Below are 16,141 nucleotides of genomic sequence, written 5' to 3' on the forward strand. Positions count from 1 at the left end.
AGATGATTTTTCTTTTGTCTTCCAGGCACGATCACTTTATATCTAGTAGTCTTAGTTCTTCGTCCCCGTCTTTGTTTGATGGAGCTGTGATTAGTACTGTAACTACAGCTACAAAAAAACATTTCTCAATTATATTAAATCTCCTGGGAATATTGCTTAAGAAAGATAATCTTAACCAGGACACAAGGTAACTAAGTGCTAATTTCATAATATGAGGTGTTCTTAACTTTCATTAACTTAGCTACATAATTTGAGGGTAAGAAATCCAGCCTTAAGGCAGTGGGGTAGAGCAGCCTCTTCGTTACGACACACTTGAAAATACAGCTTTATTATTTAATCCAGGATTTCTTGTTCTTTCCCGAAAGAATTGAATGAAACCTCCCTGCCTGCAGTTGTGTAGAAGAATGTACCTATACAGATTTTTTATATTCTGTGCTACACCTTCTGGTTTGGGGAGATTTTCTTAAAAGGCATTCAACTTTTTGACAAAGGAATTTCTATAGTTTGAATTTTTGTTTTCTGTTGCTTGAGATAGTAAAAAAGCCAAAAGCAAACCAATGTAAGAAGAATAGATTATTTTAAAGCTTTTCTTTCTCTCTTTCTTTCTCTTTCTTTCTCTTTAATGTAAAATCAGTTGTATATTTTGTGTTTCAGGAAACTGTTAATGACGTGGGCTTTGGAAGTGGCTGTTTTAATGAAGAAGTCTGAAACATATGCACCTTTATTCTCTCTTCCATCTTTCCATAAATTTTGTAAAGGCCTTTTAGCCAACAGTAAGATTCTGTGATTTTTAAAGATTTTGTTAATCTACACTTGAAAGGGGTCTTTAGTAAAATGAGAGAAAGATAGTCACTTGAACATTTTCATAACATGAAATGTATAATTCCCATCTTGGGGCAGATGCATAATCTGTCTTAGCTTTTGTTATTTTTTTTTTATGTTTGTTTATTTTTGAGAGAGAGAGAGGCAGTGTGTGCATGCGCGCATGTGGGCAGGGAGGGACAGAGAGCGAGAGAGACATAGAATTGGAAGGAGACTCTCGGCCCCGAGCTGTCAGCACAGAGCCTGACACAGGGCTTGAATACACAAACTGTGAGATTGTGACCTGAGCCAAAGTCGGAACCTTAACCGACTGAGCCAGCCAGGTGCCCCAAATTTTGGTATTCTTAATACATGAAAAATAAATTGTTTTTAAGTGGTTGTCACATTTTTAATCTTACAAAAATATTTATACATCCCATATACTTTTGAAATTTCCTTCAGAAAAAGGTTTGGGTGAAGACTAGTAACTTTAAGTGGGTTTTATTGAACGTATCGTTTTCCCAGCTGTTAATGCCAGTGATGGTTCTAGGCAGGAGCAATGCCTAGTCCGTAGTGTGGGCGCTCACTATTTGTTGAACGAGTGAGTGTGTTCAGGAAGTTATGATGTACTGGCATGTGATTTCTTGTGGCAAACTGAAAGTATCTTTTAAATTCCTGTTAATAGCTCTTGTTGAAGACGTGAATATCTGTCTGCAAGCCTGCAGCAGTCTACATGCTTTGTCGTCTTCCTTGCCAGATGATCTTCTACAGCGGTATGGACTAAAGCTTCTATCTTCTGACCCTGGTCCTAGTACCTTGGAACTGTTGCTGCACTTCTTTCTGTTACCTGTTTCGTTTTTTTGTAGGTGTGTTGATGTTTGCCGTGTTCAGCTTGTCCACAGTGGAACTCGCATTCGACAAGCATTTGGAAAGCTGTTGAAGTCAATTCCTTTAGATGTTGTCTTGAGGTATAACAGTTGTGTTAGAACAAACACATCCCTCCCACTATGTTTTAACTGCCTAGTAGTCCTTCAGTTTAAGAAACGACAAATTGCCTATTAGTGAATCAGTGTCACATCTTGTGTGGCACTTCTCAGTGACTGAAGACATGTCAAAGGATCAAATTGTCCAGGTCTAGAAGAAAGTAACAAAGTTTAATATTTTTTATAAACTTAGAAGCTCATGGTAATAAGTACTGAATAATTTATATAATAGGGTGCCAAAATGTGTTTCTTAGTAGTTCAGTTATTTGAAAAACTCAACTGTAATCTTTATTTTTTACTAGGTTGATTTTGAAACCGTAATAATATTTCAGTGTCTGTTTTGAAGTCTGTTTTATTTTTTTACTTCTGCATTTAGTTGGCAAGGAAATAGCCCATTTACAGTATGAACTAGCCTGTTCACTAAAACATTTTGTGTAACAGTGACTTTATTTTCTGTCTACAGCAATAACAATCACACAGAAATTCAAGAAATTTCTTTAGCATTAAGAAGTCACATGAGTAAAGCACCGAGTAACACATTCCACCCACAAGATTTCTCTGATGTTATTAGTTTTATTTTATATGGGAATTCTCATAGAACAGGGTAAGATTTTCTTTGACTCTTTCATCTGGGAAAAGCAACTTAAATGTACTTGAATATCTTGACCCTACACCCATTTTTGGAGAGAACATGTCAGGAGTGGCAGAATAGAAAGTGATATCTTCTCAAATGGGTTATTTTAGTTTCCAGCAGTAGGAAGAATTGCTTCGAAGATAGCATCTGAAGAAACAAAAATGGGCTTTAAAATTGAGTGATGAAATATGTTTGACAGTTAACTGTTCTGACTTAGTCATTAATGCTTGAGGAGAGGCCTGGGGACATAGTCATTCTGCAGGTGCTGAGTTGCAGTGAATGTTTTATCCTGATAGCCAAATTCTCATGGGCCATTTACCGTAATAATCCTTCCACATCGTACCCCATCCTGTTTTAACTGTAAAAGACCTCCTCAGCATGAAAGATAGGGATATAATGCTTCTCAGTGTTAAGGGTTTTGTCTTTTGAACTAGGAAAAATTGTAGTCCCCTACGCCTGTTCCCCTTGCAAATTTTTTTATTTTTTATTTTTTTTTTTTATTTAATGAAGTTGTCATTGTCTGTTAAATATGAAACTACTTTTCCCAGGAAGGACAATTGGTTAGAAAGATTGTTCTATAGCTGCCAGAGACTGGATAAGCGTGACCAATCAACAATTCCCCGAAATCTTCTGAAGACAGATGCCGTCCTTTGGCAGTGGGCTATTTGGGAAGCAGCACAGTTCACTGTGCTTTCTAAGTTGAGAACCCCACTGGGCAGAGCTCAGGATACGTTCCAGACAATTGAAGGTAAGTGGCTTTGTGCTTTTTCAAACTTGGTGATAGAAGTACCTTTAAACCCTATATTAAGAAATGATGGGGGCTCCTGGGTGGCTCAGTCAGTTAAGTGTCATAGGCTTGATAGCGGATCTGGTCATGATCTCATGGTTTGTGGGACCAGGCCCCTCTTTGCGCTCTGTACTTGTAGCGTGGAGCCTACTTTGGATTCTCTCTCCCTCTCTTTCTGCCCTTCCCACTTGCGTGTGCTCTCTCTCTCTCTCTCTCAAAATAAATAAATAGCCTTTAAAAACAAAAGGGTTTCTTATCTTTGTTCAGAGATTTGAGGTTATATGCTTTTTTTATTCCTCAATAATTGATCAGTCTTTCAGATAATATTTGCTAAAATAACCTTTCATTGAATAATTGTGTTGACAACAGCATGGATGTCTTTTTTTGTTAAAAAAACTAGGGGATTTGTGTTAAAACATTTTTCCCCCTAAAATAAAAGACCTTTCATGTTGTGAATTTTGTTTTTAAATGGTAGGTTAGAGAGAATGCTTGACAAATAGGAATTTGTGAAATTATCTCTAACTTCTAGAATCTTTAGAGATGTCTTTTAAATATGGAATTCTTGGGGCGCCTGGGTGGCTCAGTCGGTTGAGCGTCCGACTTCGGCTCAGGTCATGATCTCGCGGTTCGTGAGTTCAAGCCCCGCGTCGGGCTCTGTGCTGACAGCTCAGAGCCTGGAGCCTGTTTCGGATTCTGTGTCTCCCTCTCTCTCTCTCTGACCCTCCCCCGTTCATGCTCTGTCTCTCTCTGTCTCAAAAATAAATAAACGTTAAAAAAAAAATTTTTTTTTAAAAATAAATATGGAATTCTGTCTTTGCTTTAAGGTATCATTAGAAGTCTCGCGGCTCACACGTTAAACCCCGATCAAGATGTTAGTCAATGGACAACTGCAGACAATGATGAAGGCCACAGTAGCAACCAGCTTAGACTTGTTCTTCTTCTGCAGTATCTGGAAAATCTGGAGAAGTTAATGTATAATGCATATGAGGGGTGCGCTAATGCATTAACGTCACCTCCCAAGGTTGGTTCCAGTGGGTTGAGTGTTGCTTTGTAGCAGTTTCATGGTCAAGCCTGGCAGTGTGTGCAGAGCTGAAATCTCAGTAGTCTTGTGTATTTGAGACGTCTGTACCTAAAATTTTAACCAACCGTGAGCTCTTCTTTTTCTTTATTCTAAAGGTCATTAGGACTTTTTTCTATACCAATCGCCAAACTTGTCAAGACTGGCTGACGCGGATCCGACTCTCCATTATGAGGGTTGGGTTGTTGGCAGGCCAGCCTGCTGTGACAGTGAGGCATGGCTTTGACTTGCTTACGGAAATGAAGACAAATCTATCTCAGGTAAAGTGTATCTGGAGTTAATTTTAAATCTGTTGATTAGAAAAGGTTGAGTTTAATTCCTTGGTTGTGATTTAATCTATGAATGAAATAAGTTAAAATTTCTGTTCCAAGTCACTATTCATATTTTGTGCTTAGAACATGTCAAATGTTTAAGGGCTTGGAACTTTAAAGGTAGTTCTAAGAAACTCGTAGAAGAAATAGTTCTCGTAATCATTTTTAGTAACTATAATGTACAGGAGAGTGCAGGTAGTAGTTTTTTAATGTATGCGGAAGTGTATATAATAATGTTATAATGAATGGGAAGAGTGCTCGTTTATAAATGGGTTCAATAAACAATTGGAATCCAAAAATAACAAATGTTTCTTAATTCGATAATAGCAGTAGGCAATATTCAGACATAAAATTAATCATCCTTTAGTTCATGGTTATTTATATTTGACTTTTGCTTTATATTTACTGCATATGTTACTCCTACAGATAGCACAGTTTAAATTTGGGTAATTTTTTTTACTTTGTAAAGCCTGACACCATCTGCTGTTGAGCTTGTGTCAGTTACCTTTTGTAGCCACAGTATATGTGAAATTTCAAGAATTCTAAGCTAATAATGTAATGTTGTAAAAATAATTGTTAAATACACGTGCTTTTAAATGGGCTTCGGTTGTGATCAGTGGTTGTAAATTTAGTAGATGCTTGAATTTTAATGGTATTGAGGTCTGTGGTTAATTGTTGTGAATGAACTTCCAGGGGAATGAATTGGAAGTAACCATCATGATGGTGGTAGAAGCTCTGTGTGAGCTGCATTGTCCTGAAGCCATACAGGGAATTGCTGTCTGGTCATCCTCCATTGCTGGCAAGAATCTTCTCTGGATTAATTCAGTGGCCCAGCAGGCAGAAGGGAGGTAAGTTGGAAGGTAGGAAATAGGTAATGGGATATCTTTACATTTAAACCCTCTGTATTCCTGGATAACATTGTAGTTAAATGTTAAAACAGCTTTGTTCAATTTCAGCAATTGAAACTCGCTGTGAATCACTTTACTAGGAGTCATCTTTAGTCTGTTCTTTAACAGCAAAACTTAGATGCCTTTCTTACTTACAGATTAGTAAGAAATCCTCCTTAAATAAGATCTGCCAATTACTTGCATCATAATTGATAACCTTTCTTGTCAGAGTCTGGTACAAACTGTCCTTCATGGCTAGAGGGCTTGCTCATTAGCCCTGTGCACTCATTCTCTAGGTAAATGAATATGTATTGCAACAGACTGTGTGTATTTATGTCCATTTTCCCAAGTCTGGAAAATGTGGGAAAAATAGAAGAACTCATAATTACATCTGCTAGTGATAACTGTTAGTTTTGGTGTACGTGCCTCTGTAGTTCTTTTTTCTTTTATATACAGTTTCTCAGAAATGGCTGTGTTTCTGCTACTCACATCATTTTGTTTTTTCTATTCACTAACCTTTAAAAAAATATTTTGGCATGTTAAATATTCTACAATGTTATTTTTAATGACGCAGTTGTATTTTTTGTGAGTGCACCATAATTTAACTTTCCTTATTCTTGGACAGTAAGGTTGTTTCTGATGTTTTTTTACTAATCTTAATGTACCATGGCACTTAATTCTTCATAGTAAGCTATAGCTTATAATTTTGTTTCTTTTCTTTGAATTCATTCCTGCAAGTTGATTTACTAGAAGAAAGGCTACAGACCTTAAGGCTTATGATACATACTGTTGCAAAGTTATTGTACAGAAAAGATATTCCATTTTATATCCTTAATGATAGAGTAACCCCTTCCCTTTGCTGTTGTGAATAGCGAGGGTCATTGAGAAACAACCACTCTGCCACCATCATCAGTGAAGATAATTTGTTTTAATTTATATGTTTTTAGTAATGATTAATATAACTTTCCCCTTAAGTTCTATTGACCATATGTGATTTTTAAAAACGGAGATTTTGTCTTCGTGGCCTCTCATATTTTCCTATACTGATATGTCAAGTATAGGAAATCCTGCTATACTGATAGAGCAGGATTGTTGATGCGGTCTAATTTCTTGATTTATAATTTGTTTTTAATGTTTATGGTGTTTTTTCATACCTGGAAGTTTTAAATTACGCCATTAGTATCTGTTACTTTATGAATTCTTTTTTAAAACTTGTTCTTCTACTTAGCCTTGGCATATAATGAGATCAGATACTTAATATTTTCTGTTATTTTATACTGCCTTTAAAAAAACTTCAATAGTGTATACATTTATTTTCATTTGTTGTGAGGAAAAAATCTAATTTCGTGCACCCCACCCCACACAAAATAATTAATTCGTTATCTCTGCTCAGTTTATTTGAGTGATTAATTTTTTTTTTTTTAGTTTTTTTGGAAATGAAGTCTGTGGCTAATTTAAAAGTAAGGACTGTTTGAATTTGCATTGAAGGTTTGAGAAGGCCTCTGTGGAGTACCAGGAGCACCTGTGTGCCATGACAGGTGTCGATTGCTGCGTCTCCAGCTTTGACAAATCCGTTCTCACGTTGGCCAACGCTGGGCGAAACAGTGCCAGCCCCAAACATTCTCTGAATGGTGAGTGTCCAGGATTTAAATAAAAAGTCATATACGCTCAGATAGTTTGTATTAATGATCCTGTTGTATAGTTTAGATTTCTCTGCTCATTAAAATATTTATAACTTCCCTGGATCTCTCTGTTTTATAAAATACATTTACTCAGGTGAATCCAGGAAAACTGTGCTATCCAAATCAACGGACTCTTCCCCTGAGGTTATAAATTATTTGGGAAATAAAGCATGTGAGTGTTACATTTCCATTGCGGACTGGGCTGCCGTGCAGGACTGGCAGAATGCTATCCACGACCTGAAAAAGAGTACCAGCAGCACTTCTCTCAACCTAAAGGCTGATTTCAACTACATAAAGTAAGGACTGGTTTTCAGCTAAATAAATTTTCAGCAACCTTAAAGTCTGCCTCTGTGGCAGAAAAATATTAAAATTGGTACCATCTACTACTGCAGCATGTTTGAAGTTCTAGTAATACTGCTGTTTAAAAAATGACTACAACGAGAAACCAGCGTTAGATGTGAGGAAGATACTCATACGGTGGAAAACAGACTTGTTAACTGTTGAAACGGTCATTTGATCTTCATTCTCAGAGCTTATGGTTTTTTTTTTTTTTTAATGTTTATTTATTTTTGAGACAGAGAGAGACAGAGCATGAATGGGGGAGGGGCAGAGAGAGAGGGAGACACAGAATCGGAAGCAGGCTCCAGGCTCTGAGCCATCAGCCCAGAGCCTGACGCGGGGCTCGAACTCACGGACCGTGAGATCGTGACCTGAGCCGAAGTCGGACGCTCAACGGACTGAGCCACCCAGGCGCCCCGGAGCTTATGGTTTTAAAATCAAAAGGAGTGAAAGCAAATTTGTTACTGCTTTAGGAAGGGTCACATTTGATGACTTTTCACGGTTGGTGGGCTCAAGCCCCACGTCAGGCTCTGTTCTGACAGCTTGGAGCCTGGAGCCTGCTTTGGATTCTGTGTCCCCCTCTCTGTCTACCCCTTCCCTGCTCACGCTCTGTCTCAAAAATAAGGAAACATTAGAAAAAAATGAACTTCTCAAAAATATTCTTGAGAGGACAGAGTTTATGAACATTTATAAAATCCGCTCCCTTTCTTTTCATCTCCATATTTCTCTGTGCATTTATTAATCCCTTAATTCAAAATGTAGGTACTGGGAGCCCCTGGCTGGCTGTGTCAGTAGAGCATGCAGTTCTTGATCTCAGGGTCATGAGTTCGAGTCCCATATTGGGTGTAGATATTATTTAAATAAATATTAAAATTAAAAAACAAAAACCAAAATATATGTACTGAATTTCTTAAATCAAAATTTGTGTACTCCCAAGAGGTTGGGACACAGGAGTCGTTAGCTGTCCTTCCCATTGTGGAGCTCAGCTTCTAGGGAGCAAATGGGCTAATGGGTAATTTTTCCATTGAGTATGTACTATGTGCCAGGCAGTGGGGTGTAGCACCTCATGAAACATGAATTCCGACTCTTGAGGAGTTCCCTTCTAGAGGGACACACAGGCAGATAGACAAGGTTGGGAATGCCATCAGCATGACATTTGGGCGAAGACTTAAGGAAACAGATCTGATGAAAGAATAATGTGCTTTGAGTGTTCTGGAAATGGCCCAGAAAGTGGCCCAGAGGCCACTTATTATTGAAGCAGAGTCAATAATAGGAGATCAGGATAGAGGGTAGATGGGGAACTGGGAGAAGGACTTTGACTCCCAGTAACATGGAAAATCTTAGGTGAGATTTGAACAGGAGAGGCATGTCGTGATTTGACTTAGTCATTCCCCCTGCTGTTGGGAAGAGACTGGAGGTGGACGACAGGGGTGGCAGCATGTAGACCGTTTATCTGTGGGACAAAGGTGGAGGGAAGACAGACACTGTTAGTTGAAGCAGGAGCACACAGAACCAGGAGGTGTTTTTACGGTGCATATGAAACATGCGGAGGAGAGTAGTAAGCAGTTAAGAGTTGGATTTGGAACAAAGGACAAAAGTCTAAGCTAGAGAGTGATTTGGGGGTTCATTAGCATATAGGTGCCAGTAAAAGACATTTTTTTTCTCTTCACACTTTATACTCCAGAGCCTTTATAAGCCACGAAATCACAGATTAAGCTCTGGAGAAGGGTGAGTGAAAAGGAAAGAAGGCCAAGGTCAGAATCCTTACGAGCATCTTTGTTCCAGGAAGGGAGAGGAAGCCACTGATAAAAACAGAAAGACACTGAGGAGAGAAAAGTCCAAGATGTAGGAGAAGCAGACTGGAATAGTCAGTCTTGTCAGAAGCTCCAGAGATGACAAGCAAGAAGAGCTTTGTAGAGAGAGATCACGAGAAGCAGCTGGGTTGAGTAGTACTATTGAGTGGTGGAGAAAGTTGAAAATCAAAAGCTTTAGTTAGGTTACTTGGGTGGTGAGTTTTTCCTGAAGTCAAGGAGAGGAGGAGGCTGTGGCTGGAGGAGAATGTTGTGTAGTTACCTGAAATATTGGAGAGTTTTAGTGTTCTTTCAAGTTCACGGAAAAGAGTGACAGGAAAGCAGAGGTTTAAGAAACAGGATAAATAACATTGAAGGATCAACTGGGCTCTACTTTTTTTATGCCTCAAGGAAAGCAGCGGAAGTTGGATATAGACTGTTTGGGAGTGGATAGATGGTGGATTAGAGGTAAGGGGAGAGGAAATGAAAGGGTAGAGGATAGATAGTTGGGCTTTTTGTTTATGTTTTTTTTTTCGAGGAGTCCATCATTAGTTGACAGTGTGAGGGCATTGTAGAGTATAGTGTGGAGGGACACGGGAACCTGCCCCGGGAGAGGACTCAGATCCAGTAGTGGCCGGAATGATCAGGGTGCTGTCACCAAACCTCGACAGTTCTTCAGTTACAGCTTACGTGAGAAGCTGGCATTTACCTTAATCCAGGCTTGGAGCTTATACAGTAGAGGCAGGTGCAGTTATTGATGTCATATTTCCAGTGCTGGCTTCAAGCTGAGTTGTAAGGCAGGTGACACAGTGAGAGGGACAGGAAAAGATGAGAGATTAATAGAATAGAAAGAGATGAGAAACTAAGTCATCTTCTTGGTTGGAAATCAGCTGTAGTAGGAATGGGAACAGAGTGAGTGATCTGAAAGTAGCAGGAAGGAGCTAGGAGAGGGCCTCTCCTCACATGGATGCTGCAGGACTAAAGGGGTTTCAGAGGTGCCACCATTTTCAGATAAGGTGAGGAGACGGAAAGGAAGAATTCTCTGAAAGAAGAGAAACAGGTTCCGTGAGACACGTTGGAGAAGGGGGAGAGGGAGGATGGCCAGCAGTGAAAGGAGGCAGGACGAGGATGGAGCCCTGAGATAGTAGGACAGGAGCCCTCCAGGGGCTTAGGCTTTAGGTAGGGAATGGGGTCGCGTAGGGAACTGAGAAGTAGCTTGGGGAGAATCAGATGTTGCCATTGCCCTGCAGCGGTCTGTCAGTTTGTTGGATGGGCCCGGAGGATAACAGACTACAAAAAGAGGACAGGTGAGCGTGCTAAACTGAATGTCTATAGTTGTGGCTTTCCGGTTTGCCACTCCAATTTTAGTGCTAATTAAGTTGGTAGTCCCATCTTCAAAATAGAAATAAAACGATGGCCTACGTAGAAGGAACTTCACCAAAAGAATGCTGTGTAACTGGGCTTTTTCCAGAATTTGTTCTGCTTTTCTTTTGAATGATTGCACAGGCTGGATAGGGTGTGATGTAAGCTAACTGATGTTTTAATTACAGATCACTAAGCAGTTTTGAATCTGGAGAATTTGTTGAATGTACTGAGCAGTTAGAATTGTTACCAGGAGAAAATGTCAATCTACTTGCTGGAGGATCAAAAGAGAAAATAGGTATTTGAGATAATAATCTTAAAATTAGGTATTTTATGGACAAGTTGCCCAAAATATTTGGCTTAGTATTTTACTGGAAAAACGGGAGGTTTTTGTACATTTATTTTGGGGCAGAGTCCCATGTGAAGGAACATATGTAGGGCTGTTTTACTTACATTTGATTTGGCAAATGGAAACAGTTTAATTAAAGTTAATCTAACTTAAAAAGACTGTCATAAGACTTGGAGATTTATCTGGCCACGTTTGAAAAAGTTCAGTGTTTAAGCTAAATATTTTTCTTAGCGTCTTAATGTGGTTCGTTAATTTCTTTACCCCAACTGGCACATTCTGTAAAATACTACACTAAAATTAGTATTGTGAGTACTCTGTGTGTTAGCACCGCTTTGCCAAATTCAGTAAGGTTTGCAAAATAGGTGTAGATTTGCCCCTTTAAAATGTAGCGTATGTTGGTTTATTGATTTTCGAACTTGGGAAATCAGCTAATTCGGGTGGGTGTGAGATATAATTTGAATGCAGACTGTGACTTTTATATAGCTCTCAGAAATGCTTCATCATAGTGTTCAGCTGGCTGAGCTTAAATACGAAAGAATGTATTCATCAGTGATAACTTTTTAATACTGTTAAAATGTCTTATCATTCTTAACACGTTAAAAACAACTTAACAGAATTTATTTAACTTCTCTGTAGATATGAAAAAACTGCTTCCTAACATGTTAAGCCCAGATCCAAAGGAACTTCAGAAATCGATTGAGGTTCAGTTGTTGCGAAGTTCTGTTTGTTTGGCAACTGCTTTAAACCATATAGAGCAAGACCAGAAGTGGCAGTCCATAACTGAGTAAGTTTAATCCGAAGGAGGTTAATGTGCGCTGTGTGTACCATATGGTGAATGTACGTACTTGGCGATGAATCACTTAACAGTTCACTACAATGCTAGTTAGTCATGATAGCTTCGTTTTCGTTGTAGAAGTCGCGTGAAATGTGAGTGCCCCTTGCCAGCATATATAGAGGTTGAAACTAAATAAACTGCAGAAATCCGCAGAAGCATGTCTTGACTTGCTTGTGTCATTTTACTAAAGGGCAGACAGCTCTTCTTCCTTTCCCCTCTTTGGATGCCACTGTGGTAGCATCTTATCAAACTGCCTTATCTCTTCAGTGATTACCGGCTGGAAAATCTCATTTGTTAATTAACAGTATATATTTTGTTTCAGAAATGTGGTAAAGTACTTGAAGCAAACCTCCCGCATAGCTATTGGACCCCTGAGACTTTCTACTTTAACGGTTTCACAGTCTCTGCCAGTTCTAAGTACCTTACAGCTGTATTGCTCTTCTGCTCTGGAGAACACAGTTTCTAACAGACTTTCAACAGAGGTGTGTATGTGTGTGTTTTTATCAGGATATTTTTGTGAACATTAATAGGCATTTGTGTAGAAAAAGATTTCTTTGAAAAAAATTTTTTTTTTAATTTTTAAAATAGTATTTGTAGCGTTTGTTGGACAAGGTAGTAAATACAGAAATCCAAAATGCCATTTTCAGGCACATTTTCATTTGAGAAGTGTATGAGGCAGATGGAGGAAGTAAAGATAGAGAGTTTTAAGGACGGCTAATTGCTTAATTTTTTCCTTTGCTTTGTTTGTTTGTTTGTTTTTGGAAGAAGAGAGTGTATGTAAATATATTTCCGTTTGACAGGTGTTACAAATTTTAGATTCGATTAGCGAAGATACCTTCAAGGTGCCTGGCTGGCTAGGTGGTAGAGCATGCAACTTTTGATCTCGGGGTCTTGAGTTCAAGCTCCATGTTGGATGAAGAACATACTTAAAAAAAAAAAAAAAAAAAAAGACACCCCATCCTTCTCCCAGATAGGGGACAGTTTAACCAAAGATGGGCCCTTCCCAAGGGAATTAGAATCTTTGAGAATCTGCTAATAAAGTAGTAGTTTTATGTTTCTCTGTAATCTAACTTCTGTTTTGTAGTTAATATGCTTGTGTTTATTTTTATAAAAATGTGCTTTATTGGTAAATTGGACTTGATTTTTTTCTTTCTTTTTAAGGCAAAGCAAAGATTTATCTTAGACTGTCTCTTTTCCTCTTGTGATTAGAAGATAAAATGAAGAAAGGGGGGAGTTGAATAGACAAGTAGAGCTGAGTAGCTGGTTTAAGGGGATGCAGGTTAACTCGGTCTACAAACATGCATGGAGTCTGTTTGCATTGAGTAGTTTTGGTTTTTCTCTGGCAGGATTGTCTTATTCCACTCTTCAGTGAAGCTCTGCGTTCATGTAAACAGCATGATGTGAGGCCGTGGATGCAGGCCTTAAGATATACCATGTACCAGAGTCAGTTGTTGGAGAAGATAAAAGGTAATTAGCTTGGATTTTTTTAATAGCTTTGATTGAGATATAATTTACACATTTGGCATGTACAGATCCATGAGTTTTGACAGATCTTTACCACCAGTTCGTTAAGATCTAGAACATTTATATCACCGCAAAAAGTTTTTCTTATGCCTCTACCCAGTCGCCTCTCCCATGTGTCCTGTCCTGGGCAAGTGCTGATTTGTTTCCTGTCACTGTAGATTAGACCTGTCTTAACTAAAGTTTTGTATAAATGGGATCATACAACTCTATTGTGTCTGGGTTCTTTTCGGCACTTTATTTTCAAGGTTCACCTGTGTTGCGTGTATCAGTAGTGTGATCCTTTGTGTTGTTGAGTAGTGTCCATTTGATGGATGCACCATAATTTATCTGGTTCTATGGATAGAACCTGGAGTTGTTTTAAAATGTGGGCTATTATGTGTAGAGCTGCAGTGAAATTCATGTACAGGTCTCTGGGTGGACATATATTTGTGTTTCTCTTGAGTAAATGCCTGTTAGTGAAATTGTTGGGTCGTAATGGTTCAACGTTAAAAATAAGTTGGGTGAGTTCTTAGAACGTGTTTGTACATTTCACATTTCTTCTTGTGTCTCTATCTTTGGTGGTGTTGGTCTTTAATTTTAGTCACCTGGCACCAGTGTATAGTAGTATTTCATTGCGGTTTTGTTTGCATTTTCCTGATAATTAATGAGATTGAGCCTCTTCATTTGCATAGTGACCACTGTGTATCTTACTTTTTAAAGTGTTTAAATCTTGTCCGTTTTTAGTCAAGTCATAAACTTGTTTATTTGTTTTGGATATGAATTCTTTGTCAGATATAATGGACTGTGGATGTTAAGTTTTAAACACTCCAAATGAGTTGACAATTAGTATTTGTATAAATATTAGTAGATCTCATTTTTAAGAAAGAAGCGTCTCATGTTAAAAGGGTGTTAGCAATTTATTGCTTGAAAATGGAAAAGTTGCCAGAATTCTGTAGAATTGTAGTTGAAAATTGCGGTAGCTAAGATTACTGAATACATTTGAGTATTAAATTTCAGGGGGACCTGGGTGGCTCATTCAGTTAAGCTCCCAACTCTTGATTTTGGCTCAGGCCATGATCTCACGGTTTGTGAGATCAAGCCCCGTGTCAGGGCTCTACACTGACAGCATAAAGCTTGCTTGGGGTTCTCTCTCTCTCCCCTTCTCTCTTTGCCTCCCCCACTGGCACGCCCACGTGCGCTTTCTTTCTCTCCCTCTCTCAAAATAAATAAACATTAAAAAAAACAATAATTTCAAGTAAGGTAATGCTGGGGTGTGGACTCACATTGCAGAGTGATTACTGGGAACTGTGACTCTCCTGGACTCTCAGTACTGTATATATTTGGGTTGGATCGTTAGCCCAACTTTTGCAAATGGAAGGACCTTAGGGCAAGTCAGTAAACTTGTGAGTCACATTCCCTTTCAGTTCTGGGTATTGCCTTGCTGAGGAGATTCTTATAAGGATTATGGGAGATGAGAGAAGGCATATAAAAGCCCTGATGCAGAGCATGGCATATAGTAGGACTACAAATACCATCTTCTTTCTCATCCTTCCCATATTGAACAAGTTTTAAAATTGGGAATAAAAAGTCAGTAACTCAGTGGTTATATTTGAGACAAAACTCCACTCCGCCTTGCCTTTTTTTCTTCGGCAAGTGTGCTTTGTGCCAGGTATTGTGCTCGAAGTTGGGATGTAATGGTGAGCAAGACTGTTTTCTGCATTCCTAAGACCAAAGGGATTCTAGAGTCTAGCAGGGAAAACTGACGTCGTACAAGGAACAGCAGTGGTGTGCTGAATGGAAGTGCACGTACATGGTGCTGAAAGAACATAAAACAAGAGCACCGATTTAATCCTAAGAATCAGTCGGAAAAGGATTTGGGGAAGAAGTAACATTTAATCTGATACCCGAGGGAGGTAGAGATGAGAAGGAAGGTGGTGGGCCATTTGGCTGGAAAAAACATGGGAAGGCCAGTGGCAATAATGAAAGATTCTTAGGTGACTCAGTTTGCCTAAGGGAGAATGGGAAGAGAGGAAGCTGAAGGAGACTGAGATTGGAATGAAATGTAAGGCATGAGTGCCTTTCAAGATAAATTCAGGAGTTGGGATTTTGTCGGGGCAGTGGGAAGCCTTCAGAGGGAAGTTAAGTGTTCAGATTTATCTTTGTATAAGATGACTTCAGTTGCAGGTTGGAGAATGGACTAGCAGAGGAGAAGACTGGGGGCAGAGGGACCCATTAGGCTAAAGTCCCTGCTAAAGGTAACCAAGGTAGTGTGATAGGGATAGACAAAAAGTAGATGTGATAGGAGGGCTGAAAGTGAAGTCCTGTGACGGCTGCCAGGCATCTGCTCAGGTAGCCAGGTTGATTATGTTCCTCAAGAAAGGAAAAACAGGAGAAGGAAATAGAGTGTTTGGAGGGTGGCAGAAAATGGATTTAACTTGACACAGTTTGAAGTACCCTTGAAATGCCTGACTGTAGGTGAACTGGTAGGCAGGTGGGACTCAGATGTCAGGTCTGGGCTCAAGATGAAGACTCCACAGTCATCAGCATTTGCATGGTAATTGAAACTACAGAAGCAAATGATATTGTCCAGGGAGAATACGCAGAGTAAGAAGAGTAGAAAGCCTAGGATCGACCCCTAGGAACATCAGTTTTAATGGATGGGTAGTAGAGAGGAAGGAGACTGAGGGTTCATCAGTAAGGTAGGAGTAAACTCGGAGAGAATGGCGTGATAAAAGGGCAGAGGGTACTTCTACATGAAGGAGGATGGTCTAGCTTTACCCTCACTTCCCACCCTTTGGCC

At 39.1% G+C, this 16,141-nt stretch overlaps 1 protein-coding gene across 4 annotated transcripts in view; it reads left to right on the plus strand.

The window, feature by feature from the left end:
• The window catches only part of SMG1 (SMG1 nonsense mediated mRNA decay associated PI3K related kinase), a 126,367-nt gene that overhangs the window by 70,819 nt on the left and 39,407 nt on the right, over nucleotides 1–16,141 (plus strand). For all 4 annotated transcript variants that reach the window (XM_045460058.1, XM_045460055.1, XM_045460056.1 and 1 more), the window contains 15 exons: nucleotides 26–187; nucleotides 655–773; nucleotides 1,487–1,574; nucleotides 1,668–1,769; nucleotides 2,248–2,388; nucleotides 2,967–3,166; nucleotides 4,030–4,226; nucleotides 4,382–4,543; nucleotides 5,288–5,442; nucleotides 6,970–7,112; nucleotides 7,258–7,459; nucleotides 10,843–10,952; nucleotides 11,640–11,787; nucleotides 12,161–12,320; nucleotides 13,185–13,305. In XM_045460058.1, coding sequence (XP_045316014.1) covers nucleotides 26–187; nucleotides 655–773; nucleotides 1,487–1,574; nucleotides 1,668–1,769; nucleotides 2,248–2,388; nucleotides 2,967–3,166; nucleotides 4,030–4,226; nucleotides 4,382–4,543; nucleotides 5,288–5,442; nucleotides 6,970–7,112; nucleotides 7,258–7,459; nucleotides 10,843–10,952; nucleotides 11,640–11,787; nucleotides 12,161–12,320; nucleotides 13,185–13,305 — 2,210 coding nt within the window. The remainder of the gene's footprint in view (nucleotides 1–25; nucleotides 188–654; nucleotides 774–1,486; nucleotides 1,575–1,667; nucleotides 1,770–2,247; nucleotides 2,389–2,966; nucleotides 3,167–4,029; nucleotides 4,227–4,381; nucleotides 4,544–5,287; nucleotides 5,443–6,969; nucleotides 7,113–7,257; nucleotides 7,460–10,842; nucleotides 10,953–11,639; nucleotides 11,788–12,160; nucleotides 12,321–13,184; nucleotides 13,306–16,141) is intronic.

Source organism: Leopardus geoffroyi, chromosome E3 (genome assembly GCF_018350155.1).
Source record: "Leopardus geoffroyi isolate Oge1 chromosome E3, O.geoffroyi_Oge1_pat1.0, whole genome shotgun sequence".
NCBI lineage: Eukaryota > Metazoa > Chordata > Mammalia > Carnivora > Felidae > Leopardus > Leopardus geoffroyi.